This window comes from Sphaerodactylus townsendi, linkage group LG12 (genome assembly GCF_021028975.2).
Source record: "Sphaerodactylus townsendi isolate TG3544 linkage group LG12, MPM_Stown_v2.3, whole genome shotgun sequence".
Lineage (NCBI taxonomy): Eukaryota > Metazoa > Chordata > Lepidosauria > Squamata > Sphaerodactylidae > Sphaerodactylus > Sphaerodactylus townsendi.
This window is the reverse complement of record NC_059436.1, coordinates 39443017-39462420: the sequence shown is the minus strand read 5'-3', so window position 1 is coordinate 39462420 and position 19404 is coordinate 39443017. Positions and strand designations below refer to the sequence as shown.

The 19404-nt window shown below is 46.6% G+C and overlaps 1 protein-coding gene across 3 annotated transcripts in view; it reads right to left on the bottom strand.

The window, feature by feature from the left end:
• PHF19 (PHD finger protein 19) overlaps positions 1–16723 on the bottom strand; it is a 28445-nt gene extending 11722 nt beyond the window's left edge. For 2 of the 3 annotated variants that reach the window (XM_048513010.1, XM_048513013.1), the window contains exons 1-10: positions 16435–16723; positions 12098–12298; positions 9498–9579; positions 8075–8170; positions 7250–7350; positions 6261–6409; positions 5687–5782; positions 4094–4162; positions 2116–2236; positions 1127–1194 (exon numbers count right to left, since the gene is read on the bottom strand). In XM_048513010.1, coding sequence (XP_048368967.1) covers positions 1127–1194; positions 2116–2236; positions 4094–4162; positions 5687–5782; positions 6261–6409; positions 7250–7350; positions 8075–8170; positions 9498–9579; positions 12098–12277 — 962 coding nt within the window. In that variant the 5' untranslated portion in view covers positions 12278–12298; positions 16435–16723. Of the gene's footprint in view, positions 1–1126; positions 1195–2115; positions 2237–4093; positions 4163–5686; positions 5783–6260; positions 6410–7249; positions 7351–8074; positions 8171–9497; positions 9580–12097; positions 12299–15203; positions 15283–16434 lie in introns of all 3 variants that reach the window. The other variant, XM_048513012.1, reaches the window with a different exon arrangement.
• Between the last annotated feature and the right edge of the window lie 2681 nt (positions 16724–19404).

Genomic DNA, 19404 nt, shown 5'->3' with positions numbered 1-19404 from the left:
CCCCCCCTCCTCTCCTGTAAGGAGACTCAAAGGGACTTACAATTTCCTTTTCCTCTCCCCCCACCCCACAACAAACACCCTGTGAGGTGAGTGGGACTGAGAGAGTTCTGAAGAGCTGTGACTCGCCTAAGGTCACCCAGCTGGTATGTGTTGGAGTACACAGGATAATATAGTTCTCAAGACAAGCCTCCACAGCTCAAGTGGCAGAGCAGGGAATCAAACCTGGTTCTCCAGATTAGAATGCACCTGCTCTTAACCACTACGCCACTGCTGCTCCAAAAAACCAAAAATTGTGAACAACAGCAATGAAAATGAGGCAGACCAAAGCAGATTACAATGAGAACCATCAGAAATGAAAACAACCATATAAGATCATTTCTGCATAGAAACAGCTGTACAGTTTAGTTATCCAAACTATTAAAAAATCCCACTGGAGAAACACTCTCTTCTTTTACACAAAAAAGGATATAAGTGTGCAGGATGAAGAATCATGTAATCACAGCAGACCCCAACAACATGTATTTTTGTGGGAGTCTCTGTTCAGGACTGTGTCTTCAATGGAGGGAATCAAGCCTAGAACAGTGACTCATACAGGTTTGCAACAAACAGCCTCTTCCCAAGTATCTCTGCATTCATACCCCCATTGCAGAAACATGACTGAACATTCGACTCCCAGCAAAGGCTGGTTACAAGGAAGGATGAAGAAATAAACCAGGTGTCTCTAACCTATGGCCCACCAGATATTCATAGACTACGATTCCCATCAGCTCTGCCAATTGGCCATGTTGGAAGGGGCTGATGGGAATTGTAGTCCATGAACATCTGGAGGGCCACAGGTTGGAGACCCCTGAAATAAATCAAGCAGAGATGTGGGGAAAGCCCTGACTGGTCATTATTCTGCACCAAAAGGGACTGGATCATTCAATCATGTTTGTTGGTAAGACATGGTACAGTCACCTCCTCCAGGTGGAAATTGGATAGAAAGGCCAGTAAGTTTGAGGGATGATCCTGGCCATGGGACTTATAGGTGAGCAAGGATTTGAATGCTGATCACACCAATCTGAATCAAAAAACTATTAATTACTAGAGTAATTGGCTGGATGGAAAAAGAGCCTTTAACACTCACCTGCTTTTGTAGCTGTTCAGTGCATCCAACAGGTGAGTGCTTCTCTCTGCCACGGGGGTTCCAGTCAGCTGGGGAGCAGAATTTATGACAAAAGCATTTTAAACGTTGGTGTGGATGGCAGGCAGGTACCAAGATGGTACATTTTATGGTGATGGAGAGGGGTGAGCTATTTCTTAAGCCAATGCAAAACAGCAAAAGGATAGGCTAATATGAACACTTTGATACAATTTGTTAAACTTTTATCAAAATCAAGGAATGCTAGCAATGTGCCGAGAAACACATCTTACTGTGTGATGCCTCTGAAGATGCCAGCCATAGATGCGGGTAAAACGTTAGGAGCAAAAACTACCAGACTGAGGCCACCCGAAAACAACACCAATTACCATTAGCGCACATTCTATGTTCAAGGCATTTCACACACATTATCACAGCAAACTGCACAACAGGCCTGAAAGGTAGGTCAGCATTACTGTCCCTCACGTTGCCGATAAATAGAGGCTGACAACTGTCAGCTTGTCTAAGGTTACTGAGTGACTATGTGGCTGAAATTTGAACCAGAGACCTCCTAGATAATGGACACTACACTCTATAGCAGGGGTCTGCAACCTGCGGCTCTCCAGATGCTCATGGACTACAAATCCCAATTGGCCATGCTGGCAGGGGCTGATGGGATTTGTAGTCCATGAACATCTGGAGAGCCGCAGGTTGCAGATCCCTGCTCTATAGGGTCCTCAATCCATTCGTCAAGCTACCTTGAACAACTGTGGTCATGAAGTCACCTGTGTTCAATGGGAGTTGGAATAGACAGGGGGAAATGCAACGGTAAAAAGACAGGTAGCCATGGCGATTCATGATGTCATCCTGTACATCTTACTCAAAAAGGCTATTCAGCTCATGATCACAGGGGGGAGCCCGAGTTCCAGCTTCAAAACGCTCAACTCCTGCTAACCCAAGTCTTTAGCAAAAGACAAGAGCCCCCCGCTGTTTACCTTTCCGAGCTGCAAAAGGTCCCAGTGGTGATTGACAAAGCCTAAGATTTCCTCAAAGTCAAAGTATTTCTTCTTGCTCTGCACACCCAAGTTGTAGAGCACCAGGTGGACAACGTCGACCCTGCATGGGCAAAGGAAAAGATAGCAGCCAAATCCCTCCTAGTGCAGGGGGGTAATTTTTCCATTGGGGTAACCCACTGGCTGAATCCAGCCCCTATTTAATGGCCCAAACAGCCTCATCAAGCTTTAAACAATTAATCATTGTGACTGTTGCTTAGTATGAACTTTGTTATGAAGCTTGACCATCTGTGAAGGATTAACTAGATTAGATGGTTCAATGAAACCTCCATGTTCCAAAGCAGCATATCTCTGAGTTGTCATAGGCGTTTTTTGTTTCTAAATAGTTTGGAAATTCCAGTTGGAAAGCAGTAGATAAACTCTTTAAATAAAAGATGGAGAATCTAGATGTGGAAAAATGCCTGCCACTAATTTTACACTTAAGGAAAATATTTTGTTCAAGCTATTAAGAAAGCCAGCTATTCCAGTCATCCCTTCCATGATGAGACTTTCCACATCATAGTTTCAGCTTATCGTGGGTCAGTACCCACCCACCAACATGAGCATCCCCCCTCAAAGTGGGCCCTGGCACACAAGGGGAGGCTGCCGATGAAAGGCCAACCATCTCCACCACTGTAAAAGGGCCACTGCCACCAATGCCACTTCCAGAGCAGACCCAGAGAAGCTGAATAGCTGATGCGCGTGTGCGCACGCACGCACGCACGCACGCACACACACACACACAAAGTTTTCCAGATTACAGGGGGCCCCACACCCTTACCCCAGCAATGTGGAAGAAGAAGAAGAGTTTGGATTTATATCCCCCCTTTCTCTCCTGTAGGAGACTCAAAGGGGTTTACAATCTCCTTGCCCTTCCCCCCCTCACAACACCTGTGAGATAGGTGGGGCTGAGAGAGCGTCGAGAAGCTGTGACTAGCCCAAGGTCACCCAGCTGGCGTGTGTGAGAGTGTACCGGCTAATCTGAATTCCCCAGATAAGCCTCCACAACTCAAGCGGCAGAGCTGAGAATCAAACCCGGTTCCTCCAGATCAGAGTGCACCTGCTCTTAGCCACTGCTCTTAGCCACTACGCCACTGCTGCTTGTATATGCTCAGGATCACATATAGATCAGAGATGCAATGTGCACTGTTTATTTGTGTGTCATGTTATGCTTGTGATATGTGCTCCATATCTCAGAGGTCCCCGACCTTTGTGAGGCTGCGGGCACCTTTAGAATTCTGACACAAGGTGTTTTTGCACAATCACAAAAGGCAGAGCCTACTACACAATTGCTGCTGTAGAAAGCAGAGCCTCATCAAGCACAGAGGAAGCCCAAATGCAGGGGAGAAATGGGGTAATGAAAAATGCACTAGGAAAGAGGGGTGAAAGACACTAACTGGCAGCTGCAAGGGAAATAATGTTATTTTAATCTGTAAAGTGCCAAATCAGAGGGCCTGTTGGCAAAAGCACCACTTGGCCCCTATCCATTTCCTAAAAACGCTTGCTGAGCACCAAGAAAAGGGTCAAAGGTACCATGTCAACCATGGGCACCATGGTCTCAGCTGCAGAAACTGCTGTGGTGCCTGACAATCCAAGGGGAGATCAGATGGATGGATCGACAGAACAAGAGGCAGAGTACCTTTGAGTACAAGGTGCTGGAAAACATCAAGAGCAAGATTTCAACTCCATGCCCAGCTAGTGGTATTGTCAAGGGCACCGGCCTGCTTTATTTACTATTATGCTATGTTGGTTCACCTCAAAGTACCATGTGAAAAATGTAGGGAAAATGACTTTGAGAACTAGCCTCTTAATAATGTTGGGCGTGGTAGGAGAGCCACCAAAATCCCTTTTACAAAATCCTTATTACTATGGATTTCCTGTGTGCTGTGACACACTGAGGAAGTCCCAGCCAAGATCTTACCATCGCAAAGGCAGACGTTTGATGTACTCTGGGCCCTGGTTACACACGGAACAGTAGAAAGCATAAAATCTGAAAGATAATAACACATAGTTAGACGGAGGGGAGTCTTCTCCAAGGCCACCTTCAATATGGAGCCACAAAGGAGCTGCTTCCCTGTGGTAATGCCGGGACCTGAACGGAAATAATGAGAGAAGCTGCTCCCATGGATCTCCAAGTAACACGAGTCACAAAAGTACCACTGCAGCTTAGGATTGTGCCATGTGCCTTCCATACCCTGACCTGTACCTATGAGGAGAGCTACGAAAAAAGGTGAAGGCTAAGGTCTGTTCAATTTAGGTTGGGGGAAAAGGCACACACTGAGACAGAGGTGTAGCAAGGTGGGAAAGCACGTGCATCCTCCGCCCCCGGCCTGCTCCCCCCCATGCCCTCAGAATGCCCTCGCCACCTCCCCTCAAGCGGGGTTCACAGACAAGGAAGTCTTTATAACCCTTCTCTCAACTGCTATATGGGGCTCCTATTTGGATTAAATCAGTACATTATAAATTCGGTTCATTCCAAATTTCTCCACAAAATCATGGGGTTGCCCTTATGGGCCCTTATGTGATGCTGTGTTTAGAAACCAGACAATCAACTTTAAAAACAAAAGCTTGGCTGAGGACTTTTAGGTTCTAGCTGCACATCCATTTTCAGTAGGACCTTTCAAGCTTTTAATACCTAAAGATAACCGAATCCAAATCTTCCAACTGGCTCCCATTAATTACAAACATAATTGAGGAAACTGGCATTTCCATTGAATCTCTGGGTATGTTATCCCATGCTGAAGCCTACAATAGTCTGGGGGGGAAAAGGTTACCAGAAACAGAATCTCAAAACCTAATTGCAGTGGGATCCAAAACATGTTCACCCTTAGCTTTTCGATACCATTCAAACAGGGATGCGTAGCAGTTTATATAGGTATAATGCTAAACCCTAGTTTTAGAACAGCCATATCAATGGCTAGGTTTAATGTTCTGCTTTCAGCGCTGCTGTATGGTAGGTTTAAAAAAATAAAGCGTGTGAAAAGATTCTACTCCTGTAACTCAACTGGAAATTTAGCCCATTCCCTCTTCTATTGCACTAAATACAAGGGAATTAGGGGAAAATATGCAAGTGCTATTTTTTTGAACTGTGATAGGATATCAGATACTCAAAAGATCTTATACTTGTTAAATAATTCTGATCTTGCAGTTTGTGAATTGGTGGCCTAGTTTTTACTAGAATTCATACACTTTAAAGGATAGCTCTGTTCTTTCTAATTTTGCAGTGTCACTCTGTTATATTAAGAGATTCTTTGTCACTGTTTTCTTTCAGGAGGATGTATTATAACGATGCCAATAAAGGCATTGTATTGTTGAAACCCTTCTCTTAAATGATTTTATGGTCTTGTATCACTGAAATGTATTATTTTTAAGGGGTTTTACTATATTAATTATGGTGGTGGTGTACGGTTCCCTGAGCCCAGGGAAGGGCATCTCATAAACCGAAACAAACAAAGTGACAGGAAGAGGAGAATCAGAAAAGCCCAATGAACACGTCTTTGTCAGACAAACATACCGATCTCCAAACATCATGGGGTCACTAAGGCATTGAGTGCAGGCCTCGTGGAACCATTGCCGGCAGCGGTAACATTGGAGCATCTTTAGGTACCATCTGGGGGGTGGGGACAAAACAAAACTAGATTGGAATGGGGATGCAGAAGGACTAATGCCACTGGAGTCGCACAGACTCTGGCTGCACTTTCTCACCCTCCCAAGCCAAAATATAAAAACTGGAAACCTACGGAAGAGCAAAAAATGATGCAACAGGTTTACCCACATCAAGCATTTACTCATGTCAATGGTTATACCTCACTTGCCCTACAATGGAGACTCAAAGTGGCATACTACATCCTTTTCCCCACCTCTATTTTATTCTCATAACAACCCTGGGAGGCAGGTTAAGCTGAGTGACTGAATTAAGGGCTCCCAGAGTGGAGATCTGAAGTTGGGCTTTCCAGATCCCAATTTGACACACTAACCACTACACCACAACAATTCTCATAGTGACATCACCCAGTGGCCCAAATACTGTCCAATCATGTCTCCTTTTTCAGCTGGACTCATTCATCCCATGCTCCAATCAGCCTTACTCGCCGGGGCCTCCACAGTAACAGTAACACTGCTGCTGATTGGTCCTGTGAGGGGAGTCCCATTCTAGCTGCTCCGGGTTGTATGACAAAACCATCTTCACCATTTGCAGAGTCTTTGCGATGGCTCCTTTCTTCAGGGCCCCACCTTTCTGTGAAAGCAACAACAGCCGCAGGGTTAGGGCACAAATAAGGAAGACATGTCATTTCTGCTGGGGACAGTATTGGACTAGGACTCAGAACCAAACCAGATGTTCTTTGGAACGCGTGAACATCATGGGACCTTATAGCAAAACAGCAGCAAGATCTCAGTTTCTGAAGGGCCAAAGAGGTCTGATTTGGAGTGAAGGCTCAGTGCTGGGGGCCCAGTCTGAAACAGGCACCCACGATGCTTCAGAATTGGGTTCCTATGGGAAACTTGCAACTGCTAACTTACAGCAAGGCCCCATGATGGTCATGTGTAAACATGTCATGTTTAGTTTGGGCCACAGTTGTAATGTTTACCATGTGACATTGGGCCAGCTACTCTTTTTCTTAGCCTATCATACTTCTGTATGTTCTGTAGCCACTAATACAGTAGTCCTTCTGTAGCCACTAATACAGGTGTATATTATTTCATCATGTGACAGTGAGTAACACAAGTTAGTTCAGCAAAGAAACACTTCCTTTTGCCTGACTCGAATCTACTATTCAAAAGTTTCGTTTCCATTTCTAATAGTTTTAAAGGGACAGTAAAAAAGCTCTCTCAATTTTTCTCCACCTGGTGAACAATTTTATAAATCTACATCACGCTGGCCTCCTTATTTGTTGGTGTGAAAATGAGAAGGTAGGATTATTACTTCTATGCGCTGCTTGTGAAATCACCATCACTGTTGGAGACAGAATTCTGAATTTGATCAATGTATCACCATGCCTGGGAATGCTGTAACCAAGCATCCACCAAAGATGACATTCTCTAGACATGAAGGATGGCAGGGTTCATCACTACTCACCCGCACAGCCAAGGCAAAGATGCACCTTCGGCAGAACCAAGGTGTCACTAAGGATCCTTCGCGATTGCCCACCGCTGGGATGTGACATTGCTGGTGATAACCTGAAGGGAAGAGGTGGAGCGGCGTAAGTGAATGCAGACGCTAAGCTCCTCCTACTGATGGGAGGAGCTACGAACTGATTCGCCAGGAAAGCTGTTATTTTTGTGCAAAAGGCAGCATCTGCCGAGCCCAATCTTCAGGGGTAGAGCAGGATATAAATCAAATAAATAACCCCTCCAGATGTTAACAGCTGCCTACACCCAGGTCTGACTTCATCTTGTTATCAAGATCTTCTTATCAAGTCCCAAAGCAGAGGTCAAAGAGAGAACTACGAAATACACAGCAGGGGAGCCTATTGAACTCCAGCACCATGTGCTAAATCCTGGTAGATGGATCATCACAGCATGGTGTAGTGATTAAGAGTAGTGGACTCCAATCTGGAGAACCAGGTTTGATTCTCCACTCCTCCACATTATCTGGTGAACTGGATTAGTTTTCCCTGCTTCTCCACATGAAGCCTGTTGAGTGACCTTCAGCTAGTCACAGTTCTCTCAGAACTCTCCCAGCCCCACCTACCTGACAGGGAGGGGAAGGGAAGGAGTTTGTAAGCCCCTTTGAGACTCCGTACAGGAGAGAAAAGCAGGTTATAAAAACCAACTCTTCTTCTTTTTAAAATGCCACATCAGGCATGCTGAATCACAAGGGACCTTTTTCTTGATGCTGTTCTTTTCCTTGCACTTCTTTCCCAACATATCCCGATGGACCCTCTGGGAAGTTTCTTCTTACCTAGACCACATTTCCCACATATCAAGATATCATTGAAGGGGCCCGTTGTCTTTCCAAGACAGATGTTACACTTGGGTTCTTCGCCTGGTACGCCAGCTGGAAGAGAGGAAGAGACCGGTGGTAGGCTGTCTTGGAAAAGGGATGGAGGGTTGATATGAACCCAGCCCACATCTTTACATTCACTACTTCCTCCCCAGCTGAATCTCATGCTGCTGTGTGAACACTTGCACAGCTGAATCCCATGGAGTTGCTTGCAGTCGCAGCACTACAAGGGGACAGGGGGTGCGCCGTGCACCGGGCACATTCCTGGGGGTGCAGAAAATTGCCCCCAGACGCCTCCCCCTTTCCCGCGGCGCCCCCCCCCCACGGCGCCCCCCACCCCCTTCCCACATTTACCTTAGTTCCTTTCCTGTTTCTTGAGCGTTTTCAGGCTGCAAAAGGCCTGTTGGCAGTAAAAACGGCCTGAGGAACTACAGTTCCCAGGAGACCTTGGGGCTCACAAGGTCGCCTGGGAAGTACAGTTCCCATCAGGCTGTTTTTACTGTGAACAGGCCTTTTTGCAGCCTGAAAAAGTTCAAGAAAAAGGAAAGGAACTAAGGTAAGTGTGGGAAGGGGGGCGCCGCAGGGGGGCCATGGGGGGCGGAAAATATAGAATGCGCACCGGGCAGAGTTTGGCCCAGCTACCCCTCTGGTTGCTTGGACCTCAGAGGATGAGCACACAAGGCTTGCAACTACCAGTGATTCTGGGCTGACATTGGGAGTAACTACAGAAGGAAGCTCAGTCCTTCTTAGCCCCCAGTTCTGGTCACTTATGCCTCAGAACAAGAGTGAGCTGCCTGTCTGCAGTCTATGGCCCCTTCCGCACATGCAGAATAATGCACTTTCAATGCCCTTTTCAACTGTGCGGAATAGCAAACTCTACTTGCAAACAATTGTGAAAGTGGATTGAAAGTGCACTATTCTGCATATGGGCCTATGTGTTAACGCTGGCTGAACTTTGGCCAACTGTAGGGTAGACAACCAGCAATGTTCACCAACAAGAAGGTATCCACACCCCGATAATCTCTGCAATGCTCCTCAAATGCCAAGTTTTTCTGGCAGCAGAGCAAGAAATTCTTTGCTATTTTACATCCCCGCTAAATAGCAGGCTATTTTACATCCCCTGCTATTTTACATCCCCACCAGCTGGAGAAAGAGGGGAGAGAATATGAGGTATTAATGCTGGAGTTTTGCAGGGAACACCTGAATTCATACCCCATCTGAACTCCAAAGCTTGTTAGGCGATCTGGGCTCAGTCTCTGCCCTACTTCACAAGGCCGTTGTGAGGATCTTTTTTTAAAAAAGGCAGACTGCATAAGCCTAAAGATTACCCACTTCCAAGTTCACTGCAACTCTTGCCAAAGGGATAAGACCAAATATTCACCATGCTGGACGTCCTTCCAGAGCACCCAATATTTGGAGTTATCTTCAAAGGTCACCAGGCAGCTTTGCTTGGAACTGCTCACCTGCAAATGTGGAAACAGCAGGAATGTCAACAACTGCAGGAAAGTCAGGGTCAGTTCCGAGAAGGTCAATTCTCCAGCCAGCCTTGCAATTGTTTGGGGCTGTGCAAGGAAGATGCAGATGCATTGCAAAGGCTTGGGTCATTCCCAGCCATCAGTGACCCAGAAGGTAATGAGCATTCCCCAGCAAATGGTGACACCAGCTAGGTCCAAGTCAAGTGCACCACAGACAGCCTCACAGCTTGGGCACAACTATTTACCCCTGGCACAGGTTTATCTTGCTTAGGATGACAGCATACTTTCATTAATTCATTCATTAATTAATTAATTAATTAATTAATTCAATTTATCCCCCACCCTCTCCCGTAGGCTAAGGGCAGCGAACAACAACCAAATAAACCAAATCAAAACACCAATCAAAACAGCAAATATCAAAACAGCAAAACAGCATCATCAATAAACATATCCTCAAATATCAAAAATCAAAAAGCAAGAACATCAGTAATCATGACATAATAGCATTACAACATTTCATAACACAATAGCAGAATAACATCATAACAACATCTGATCCGGACTATAAAAGATGGTGTTTGGGAGGAGGGAGCTGACTCTCCAAGAGATATTCCAAAATTGTTCCTTGAACTGCCAGCTTTCATTTAAAACACTAGCAATCCTCTTGTCCTTTTATTTACACTGAGATAAGAATAGTGTACGAGCCCCGTGGCGCAGAGCGGTAAGCTGCAGTACTGCAGTCAAAGCTCTGCTCGTGACCTGAGTTCAATCCAGAAGGAAGTCAGTTTCGGGTAGCCCGCTCAAGGTCAACTCAGCCCTTCCATCCTTCCGAGCTCAGTAAAATGAGTACCCAGCTTGCTAGGAATCAAATGTAGATGACTGGTTAAGGCAATTGCAAACCACCCTATAAACATAGTCCGCCTAGTAGACGTCGTGATGTGGCATCACTCCATGGGTCAGTGGTGACCTGATGTTTGAACAGGGGAATACCTTTATCTTTTTAAGATCGAGCATATTAGGAATTAGACACCCAATTGTTCAGTGGGGCAAGCCACACACAGGACTAGAGATCTGTGATGGGACTCCATAAAGCAGTTACTGGGACAAAATACAGAAGAGGACCACATTAATTGGGCAAGGAGGGGATAAACCTTGCCATCCTCCCATTTCCCCAACTGAAAATACCATCTGGTGGCTGCATTTAGCTCCATTAGGGGAATAACACAGGAAAAATACAGATATCCACCTTAAATTCTGTAGAAGGGCAGATAGTTTTGATCAGGGTAACATCACTGGTTGGGGAGTATAGTTCAACTCTCCCTTTTTCCAGCACTGTGACCACAATCCATGTCTTATATAAATACCCCACAACAGCTTCTTTCAGCTAAACTACAAGTTGGGGTTCTGACCACAGATCTCCCAATATCATGGGTAATTTGTCCTGAGAACCACATTATGTTATTTATTTATTTATTTATTTATTTATTTATTTATTTATTTATTTATTTATTTTTATTTATTTATTTATGGGATTTCTATACTGCCCAGTCCCCAAAGGGCTCTGATTACTAGATTAAAACTATATCCACCTCTCATTCAATTAAACAACTTATTATGCTATTTGTATTTTTTCCTGGTTGTTCTACATAGATATGCCACCACCGTCATATATCTTTAAGTCTATCGCTACAACATTTCCAGCTACAAGACTACTCAGGTGCAGCACACAAATAAGCAAGAGGGCCACTGTCAATTATATAAACTTGAAAAGTTTTCAAACATTTTTGAGACTGTATTCTCAGGTAGATGAGCTCATGTCGTTTGAAATCAAGTTGACCCCCTAACTGTGGAATTCCTACAGGCAGCAACTTTGCCGGACCAGGTAGAAACTGGCCCCTGGTGTCACCTGACCCTGGATCAGCTGGCAGCTGCTTATACCACACTCTGGTCATCAGCAGTGATGGTGCCAAAACACAGCAAACAGCAGTTTTTTCTCTGACAAACTAGGATGGCCCAAAGAATAAAACAGTTGAATCCCTCAGCTAGACTTCCTGGCTGGAAAATCCTGACAACATCTGGCCTCCATTCAACCAAAGTCATGTCCAAACTATGGCATATGCATAAATAAGGCACTTTCAATCCACTTTCAATGCACTTTGCAGCTGGATTTTACTGGCCAGAACAGCAAAATCCACTTGCAAACAATTGTGAAAGTGGATTGAAAGTGCAATATTCTGCATGTGCAGAAGCAGCCTATCAGATGCTTAGAGCCACAGGGCACAAAGGTAAACCACTGTAAATCCCCGTGGTTTGAGATGAGAAAGATGAGGATGTTGAATCCTCCCACTGAACTCAAGAGGAGTAATTTTGGCTGGGTTGCACTTTTCCCTTGAAACACAAAGATAATCATGACTTACCATATATTAAGGTTCCAGAGAGAAGAAATGAAGTTTTGCGACCTTAAGAGGAGAAATGAGTTTTTGGTAAAAGAAATACTTGATCTCACCCTCTTGATCTTTCCAAGGTAATAGAGCCCATCAGTCCACCGGCACAAGACATATTGTCCTTCCGTCAGCTTGATCATCAGTTCTTGCCGGCCATTCTGATTCTTGGTGCAAGAGTCGAGGGCGGGTTGCTGAAGGAGTCCAGGGGCTGGATAGACATGCCGAGCACGGCTGTTCTCCATGAGCCTGGAGGGACGCTGGTACTAAAACACAAAGAAGGCACCATGTTGGAATCTGGAACTCATTACCTCACCAGGACACTGTTAAGACATCTTTTAAATTCTGAAAGAAGAGATTTGATATGTTGTTCTTTCAGCTGGACACTGATTTTACTGCCTCTGAGGCTGTACTAATTTGACATGTTAGGGTTGTTTGTTACTTTTTTGTTGTGATTTAGATCACTGCTTTAGATTGCTATTTTTGGTGGGTATGGTTGGGGAGTCAGGGCAGTAGGCTATCTATTGGGGGAGGGGGGGTCTGATGATCCAGGGACATCCAGTTGTATATAGGGCAGTGAGCTGGAAGGGGCTACTCTTGGGTCTCTGCCTAGTCACAGGTGGAAGATGGTGCTTCCCAATGGGTGCAGCCTGTTGATCTGGGACCTTCAATGTATGGGTGAGGTGTTTTGCCGCTGAGCCTCAGCTCTCTCTCCCTTCCGGGGTTACCAACTGGATCCTGATTCTGAAAGGCATCCAAGTCACACTGTTTGCGCTCTGTTTTGTCCATCAAGATGATAATATCTTTGGAATATACTGAGGAAACTACAGCCTGCTCTGACCTCTTCTGATCCAGGGAGCAGAGGATTCAGCCAATTACCCAACAGCAGGGTCTGGATGCCAAGATCTATTTTTAATCTGCTTTGAATGCTTCTGCCTGCTGAAGAATGTTCCAAAGTCTGCAAGATCTGTTTGGCCAAGGATGGCCATGCAAAGCAGCCTTCGACCAAATCAAAGCATCCTTATGCATAACTGTCAATTCTATCAGCAGCAGTTCTCAGCAGAGAAAGGTACTGCCACTATGGATGATTTAACGAAGGATGCTGGGGACAGAACCTGGGGCCTTTAGAATACAAGACAGGTATTCTACCACTGAACCATGGCCTATATACACTGCAGCTGCTCTGCCTGGTGTTCTAAATGATGTAGCAGCAGCCCTGGCGCTCACTTAGGCCTGGGCTTTCTGAATGGAGTGGGGGTTCTGCACAAGGCTAGGGAAGTTTCAGGACTTGACAAGTGACTCAGTAAAGGGAACCTGGACTGAACCCCCTTGGATTGCATATTGCTTTGCAGGTACACCTATGCACTCAGTTGTCGCTGCATCTGTCATCCCAGCCACGGGTCACCTGTGTTCCAAAAGAATCCACACTGCTTCGTATGGTCTGATAAAGTTGCTGCCCCTGTTCAGCCCTCAAGAAGGTTGGAAGTCTGGAACGCCCCCATCCCTCTCCCGTCCTCTCCCGTTTTGGGCCCCACTATGTTGTCATGAGCCAACAACAGTGAGTTGCAGGATCTGGGCACGCACAGCCTGCTGCTTTTGAAGAGACACGGGAGAGGCAGGCTGGTCTTCAACGTGGCTCGCCTCTTCTGTGTTGAGTTCCAAACTGCTAAGAACAGCCTCGGATTTCCAAGAATAAGGACTGGAGTTCATTTGGTGTTGTGTTTTTTTTTTGCAGGCCTGTTTATTATTGCAGAAAGAGTACAATCTCTCATAGCTAGGCTTTTCTCTTATCTGGACTTTTTCTTTTCTTGTCTGTGCTTGATTAACTTTTAAATCTCTAGGTTTCCTTCCATTCCTTTGAGAGCAGTTGCAGCACAGAAACTAAGCTAGGAAGCCAGAAATATAATGTTTAAATTTAATCTTTCCTGGGAATTCACTAACTAGCCTTATGCATCCTACTTTCTTCCTCAGAACATTCTCTCTCTCTCTCTCTCTCTCTCTCTCTCTCTCTCTCTCTCTCTCTCTCTCACACACACACACACACACACACACACACACACACACACACACACACACACACAAACACACTACTGCAGCCGTTGTGCACCTGCCAGCTGGAGGAGGTCAGGAAAGCTCCCATCTTCCACAAACAAAGCAAAACTGAACAACTCAAGAAAGCTTTTCTGTACATGTAACAGGATTGCAATGCACAAAATGGTTTTAAAAACTTGCTTGGATAAATGATTAAGGACCATGGTCTAGAACAGGGGTGCCCCAGATCAGGGGTCTGCAAACTGTGGCTCTCCAGATGTTCATGGACTACAATTCCCATCAGCCCCTGCCAGCATGGCCAAGTGGAAGGGCTGATGGGAATCATAGGCCATGAACATCTGGGGCACCAGAGTTGGACACCCCTGGTGTAGGACAGTGGTGGCGAACCTATGGCACTCCAGATGTTCATGGACTACAATTCCCATCAGCCCAGGAGCATTTGAAGGGCAGTCCTCTGCCTTCATTTTATAATCCTGCAAGAAGCTACAGCTGGTAAGGTTAGAACTCAGGGTGAGTTTTCTATTTCTTCGTCTTTTTCAATTTGTCAGCCTTCCCCCCCTCGCCCCCATTCATTTTGTCACTTGCACCACTTTGACCTGATTTGCCCTTTATATGCAGATGATGCCAAAATACTACTAATAACTGTTTATGGCAATAACTCAGCATGGGGAAACAGAAAACAGCATGGCAATATATTGTCGAAGGCTTTCACGGTCGGATTCAACTGGTTGTGGTGGGCTTTCCAGGCTGTGTGACTCTAGTCTGGAAGATCTTGTTCCTAACGTTTCGCCTGCATCTGTGGCTAGCATCTTCAGAGGTGTATCACAGGGATGCCAGCCACAGATGCAGGTGAAACGTTAGGAACAAGATCTACCAGACCACAGCCACACAGCCTGGAAAAACGAGAACCATCAGCATGGCAATAGTTCAAACAGGGCAAAAGCAAGGGGGAAACAGAGGGAGGTGTTCTGAGTCAGATCAGAGGGGCTGTGATGTTTGGCTTCATCCCCAGTTATTCCTAGCAGGTACAAATTTTGGAAAATTGCGCCATGTTTAAATTATGCCCCAAACAGAATCATGAATGGTTGGCTTGGCATATTGGGGAAAATCTTGACTAACCTCTGCAGCCTGAAATGACGATGCTCTGGGACCTGTAACCTTGTGGATTTATCTAATTCACCATCCAGTCAGATGCCTCCTGGGAAAAAGGACAGGATGGAGACTATGACCTTCCCATATTGTCTGTCTCCAGTATCTGATATTCAGAGGTATACTGCCTCTGCACATGGAGGTTCAGTTTAGCTATCATGGCCTCCAGGGAAGGCAGAGAGAAACGTCAAGCGTTTCCTCTCTTGCAGCCTCTCTGACTCTCCCCTCTTGACGGATCCGTCCCCACGAATCTACCTCTGCTTCGCTCTGAACGGCACGGAAAACTCTCTCTCACTTTTCACCACCCTGAAAAAAATGTGAAAAAAAATCTCCCGCGTGTAATTGACGAAGCGCCGGTCACGCACCGCGCTGCCATTGGCTGATTCAAAAAAACCCTGCAAAACTTTTTAAAAAATCCATTTTAGGTCAGGTGGGGCGGGAGGGGGGGGGGATGAGCGAGGGGCGCAACAACCCCGGAACTGTCTAGTCAAACCGAAACAGGCGAACATCTCCAGCGGGGCAGGGAAGGGACTCGGATGTGGTTGCTAAAAAGTAACTGACACATAGAAACAAAACGGTGCATATTTTAAACCCGCCGTTCAGGGGAGAGGGAGCGAAGGGATCGCCGCCGGCCCGAAAGGTTTTGCTCGGGTGTCAGGAGAGTTTCCAAAGTTGCAAACAGTGTCCAAAGCCGCTCTCCATCCCCGAGACTCCCCTTCTTTGCAAACTCAACTCCCAGCGCTACTTTGCCACACACTTTGGTTTTGGACACTGAGAGGCACCCTTCGCTCTCCCCTGCCACCCCCTGCAGCCCCGATCCTTAAGCACGCTTCCTCGCGAGCAAGTGTTCAGCGAGGCTGACTCCCAAATAAGCGAGGGCAGGAGTTGGAAGGAACTGACGTTTCAAGGGAAAGGGCCAGAAGTGAAATGCCAAACTCGCTTCCTCGGGAGTAGCTACGCCTGATCCAGCCCAAAACTTTTTTCCCCCGGCCGGAGCTGCAGAGTTCAGTTTGACCCCTTTCTCTTTTTTAACAACCCGTCCTGCTTTAGAAATTAAAGAGGGAAGTTGTAAACATAGACACCATCCCCCCCCCACCTTTTTTCCCCCTCCTGAATCATTTTTAAAGCAAAGATGTGACAGTGGCAAGCCTCCCCCCTCCCTCCTTTTTGCAAACCGGCTCGACCAACACATCAGTCTTACCCGGCTGCCTGCAGCAGTTTTTCCTGCTCCTCCTGGGGATCATGCAGCGTCCTGCTGCATTGCAAAGACTGGGAGGGAAAGTGTGCAAGAAGCGGGGGGGAGAGGCACTCGTGCCGCTTGAACTTCTTCGGGGAGGGGGTGTCGGCTCAAAGAGTGGATCGCCGGCGGCGCCCCATGCCCGCCTCTTCCGAAAGGTGCCTGCTCCCCCCCACCTCACCCCGGGCAGCGGTTTACCGAGCCGAGATGCTGAGGATCGCCATTTTTTTCCCCGACTCTTTTTTCCCGCGAATTATTTACGTTTCGCTTATGCAATGAGCGCAGTCGCCGCCTCTCTCTCCCCCCCCCGCACCAACCCCGCACCCCGCCTCCCCTGGGTTGCATCCTGGCGGTGGCACAGCCCCTCCCGAGCCTCGCTTGCAGCAGGGCGGCCTGCTGGAGCCTCCGGAGAAGAAGGAGGGCGAGAGAAGCCGGCAGTCTTGAAAGCGGATGCCAGGCAGAGCTTGAGCCTCCATGTCCAGGAGCAGTGTAGCGTGGAGTTTGCTAGAGGCAAACAATTAAGGAGGGTTTGCTTGAGGGCTGGCCAGAAGTTATAGCTACTGATGGGCACAGGGCTTAGGGTTGCCAGCCCCCACCACCAATCAGCAGGATTGCAGGTAGCGGGTAGGGTTCCCAGATCCAGCCTGGGAAACTCTTGGATATTTGGGGATGGACGATGGAGCCTCAGTGAGGTTCAACAGCATAGAGTTCACCCTCCAAAATATGCATTCTCTTCAGGGGAAGTGATCTCTGCAGTCCGGAGAGGAGCTGTTATTCTGGAGCATCCCCTGACTGGCTTCACTAGCTCAGGAGGCGGAATGGAATGCAACCTCTACTCCAGCCAGGCCCTTTTATTTTGGCAGGACAAACGATGTGCAGAGGAGTCAGTCCAGCAGGGATGTTCTAAAATAACGCAGCCGGTGTCAGGTTTCTCTGGCAGCTGTGCATTGCCTAGCCTGGAAGCTGTACCTGTTGGGTTTCCAGCTGCCTGGGATCCTTGGGTAGAACTTTGGCCACGGAGCAAAGAAAGTGATCGCATTCAACATGGCCAAGATTGGGGTGATGCAGAGTTAGGAGAGTGGGGGGAGGACTGCAGCCTTAGTTGGGGCTTGATTGGCATTTGCTGGGGTTACCAAGGGTTGGGAGCTGGGGTGGCCTTACCCCTTTGGTAGTCCTTTCACTTTTAGCCGTTGGTTGTTCTGTTCTTTTCTGCCACTGGGGGAAGGTCCCATATATCTCTGCAAATTGTGCTCAGAGACAGACCTTCACCCCCTTTTCACCTTCCACACACATCCACTGTGAGGATCAAACTTTTTCCTATTATGGTTTACCTATAATTTAGTTTTTGATATCTCCTCCTGTACTCCACTCCTGCTTACACACACACAACCAGTCACCAGGCCCCTACAAACCAGCTCTTCTTCTTTCCATTTGGGCGGGGTGAAAGAGCATCACATTTTATCAGGATGATTAAACTTTTATTCTCCCAGATAATTCCAAAGGGATAAGAGTGCAAGTCCGTTCCTGGCCACAGGTCAAACAGCACTCCAAGTCAGAGGTGGGATCCAGCAGGTTCTCACAGGTTCCTGAGAGTAGGTTACTAATTTTTTGTGTGTGCCGAGAGGGGGTTACTAATTGGTGATTTTGCCACGTAATTTTTGCCTTAGTTGCACCCCTCCTCTCAGCAGTAGTGCACAGAACTTGAAGCAGTCTAGCAGGAGGTGCACCGGCGTGTGTGGCAGCCTGTGCCTGCATGCATTCGTTTCCCACCCAAGGACCGGCGCAGTGGCTGCGTCCTTGCCACAGCCCCGCCCAGGAATGTCCCGCCCACAGAATGCCTGGCCTCGCCCCCATCGTGCCCCACCCAGCCCCATTGGCGCTACGCCACAGTTTGAATCCCACCACCATGGGAACCTGTTACTAAAATTTTTGGATCCCACCACTGCTCCAAGTAAGAAACATCTTCAAGACCAACCTCCATTTTTAAAAAATGGAATGCTTTACTCTTTTTATTTGTAGTCGTATTAGTCTTTATGGCCATGCTGGCAGAAACTGATGGGAATTGTAGTCCATGAACATCTGGAGAGCCGCAGGTTGCAGACCCCTGATCTAGGCTGTCTGGCCCAAAATCCAGCACTTCTTCTGCATCCTTCTCTTGCATCCTTCTCCCCCTCCAGCTACAATTCAAATCAATTTATTACAGTCAAAGACCAGAAAATTCTCTACAAATACACGCAAGTTTACAATTTTCAGCATAAATTGAAAAATCAACATACAGCATATAATAAAATCAGCACCGATGCCTATTTCTAAATTATTCTGCTTGTTCATTCCATTACTTAACATTAAAATACAACTCTCACGTGAAAATTGTTCCCCTCCAGCTGCAACAATCAACTGATCACAGACAGAAGAAAAGGTTCATCAGCTTTTTAACTTAAGGACTAGATTACCAACGGCCACCCTGTGACCTTCTGAGCGAACCATATGCAATGTGACTGTTCCATTTCATTATCTCAAGCAGTTAGCTATCCAGTCTTGAGAGCAATGGATTTCGTTCCTGAGCTGATTCCACATAATGTGCAGATATCATCTTATTTGCGCAAACAGCTGGTCATGGTATCACATGGACTGAAGGTAGAAACTATCCATTACTCTGTGTACCATCTTCTGTGTACCATCTTCTGGCAAGGCTTATCCCATACAAATTAGAGATAAGCGAAAACATTTTGATTCCATACATTTCAGGTTTTAAACATTCTGGGGAAAAAGTTTGGTAAAAGCCGAATAAAGCCAAGCTGAATAAAGCCAATGGGTATCGGCTTGGTTCAGCTTTACTGAACATTCTGGTTTTTTTAAAAAATCCGAACCTCAAATTTTCCAAGTTAAAAAAAATTTGTTCACCCCTATAAATACTAGCCAGAGGTGACCCTG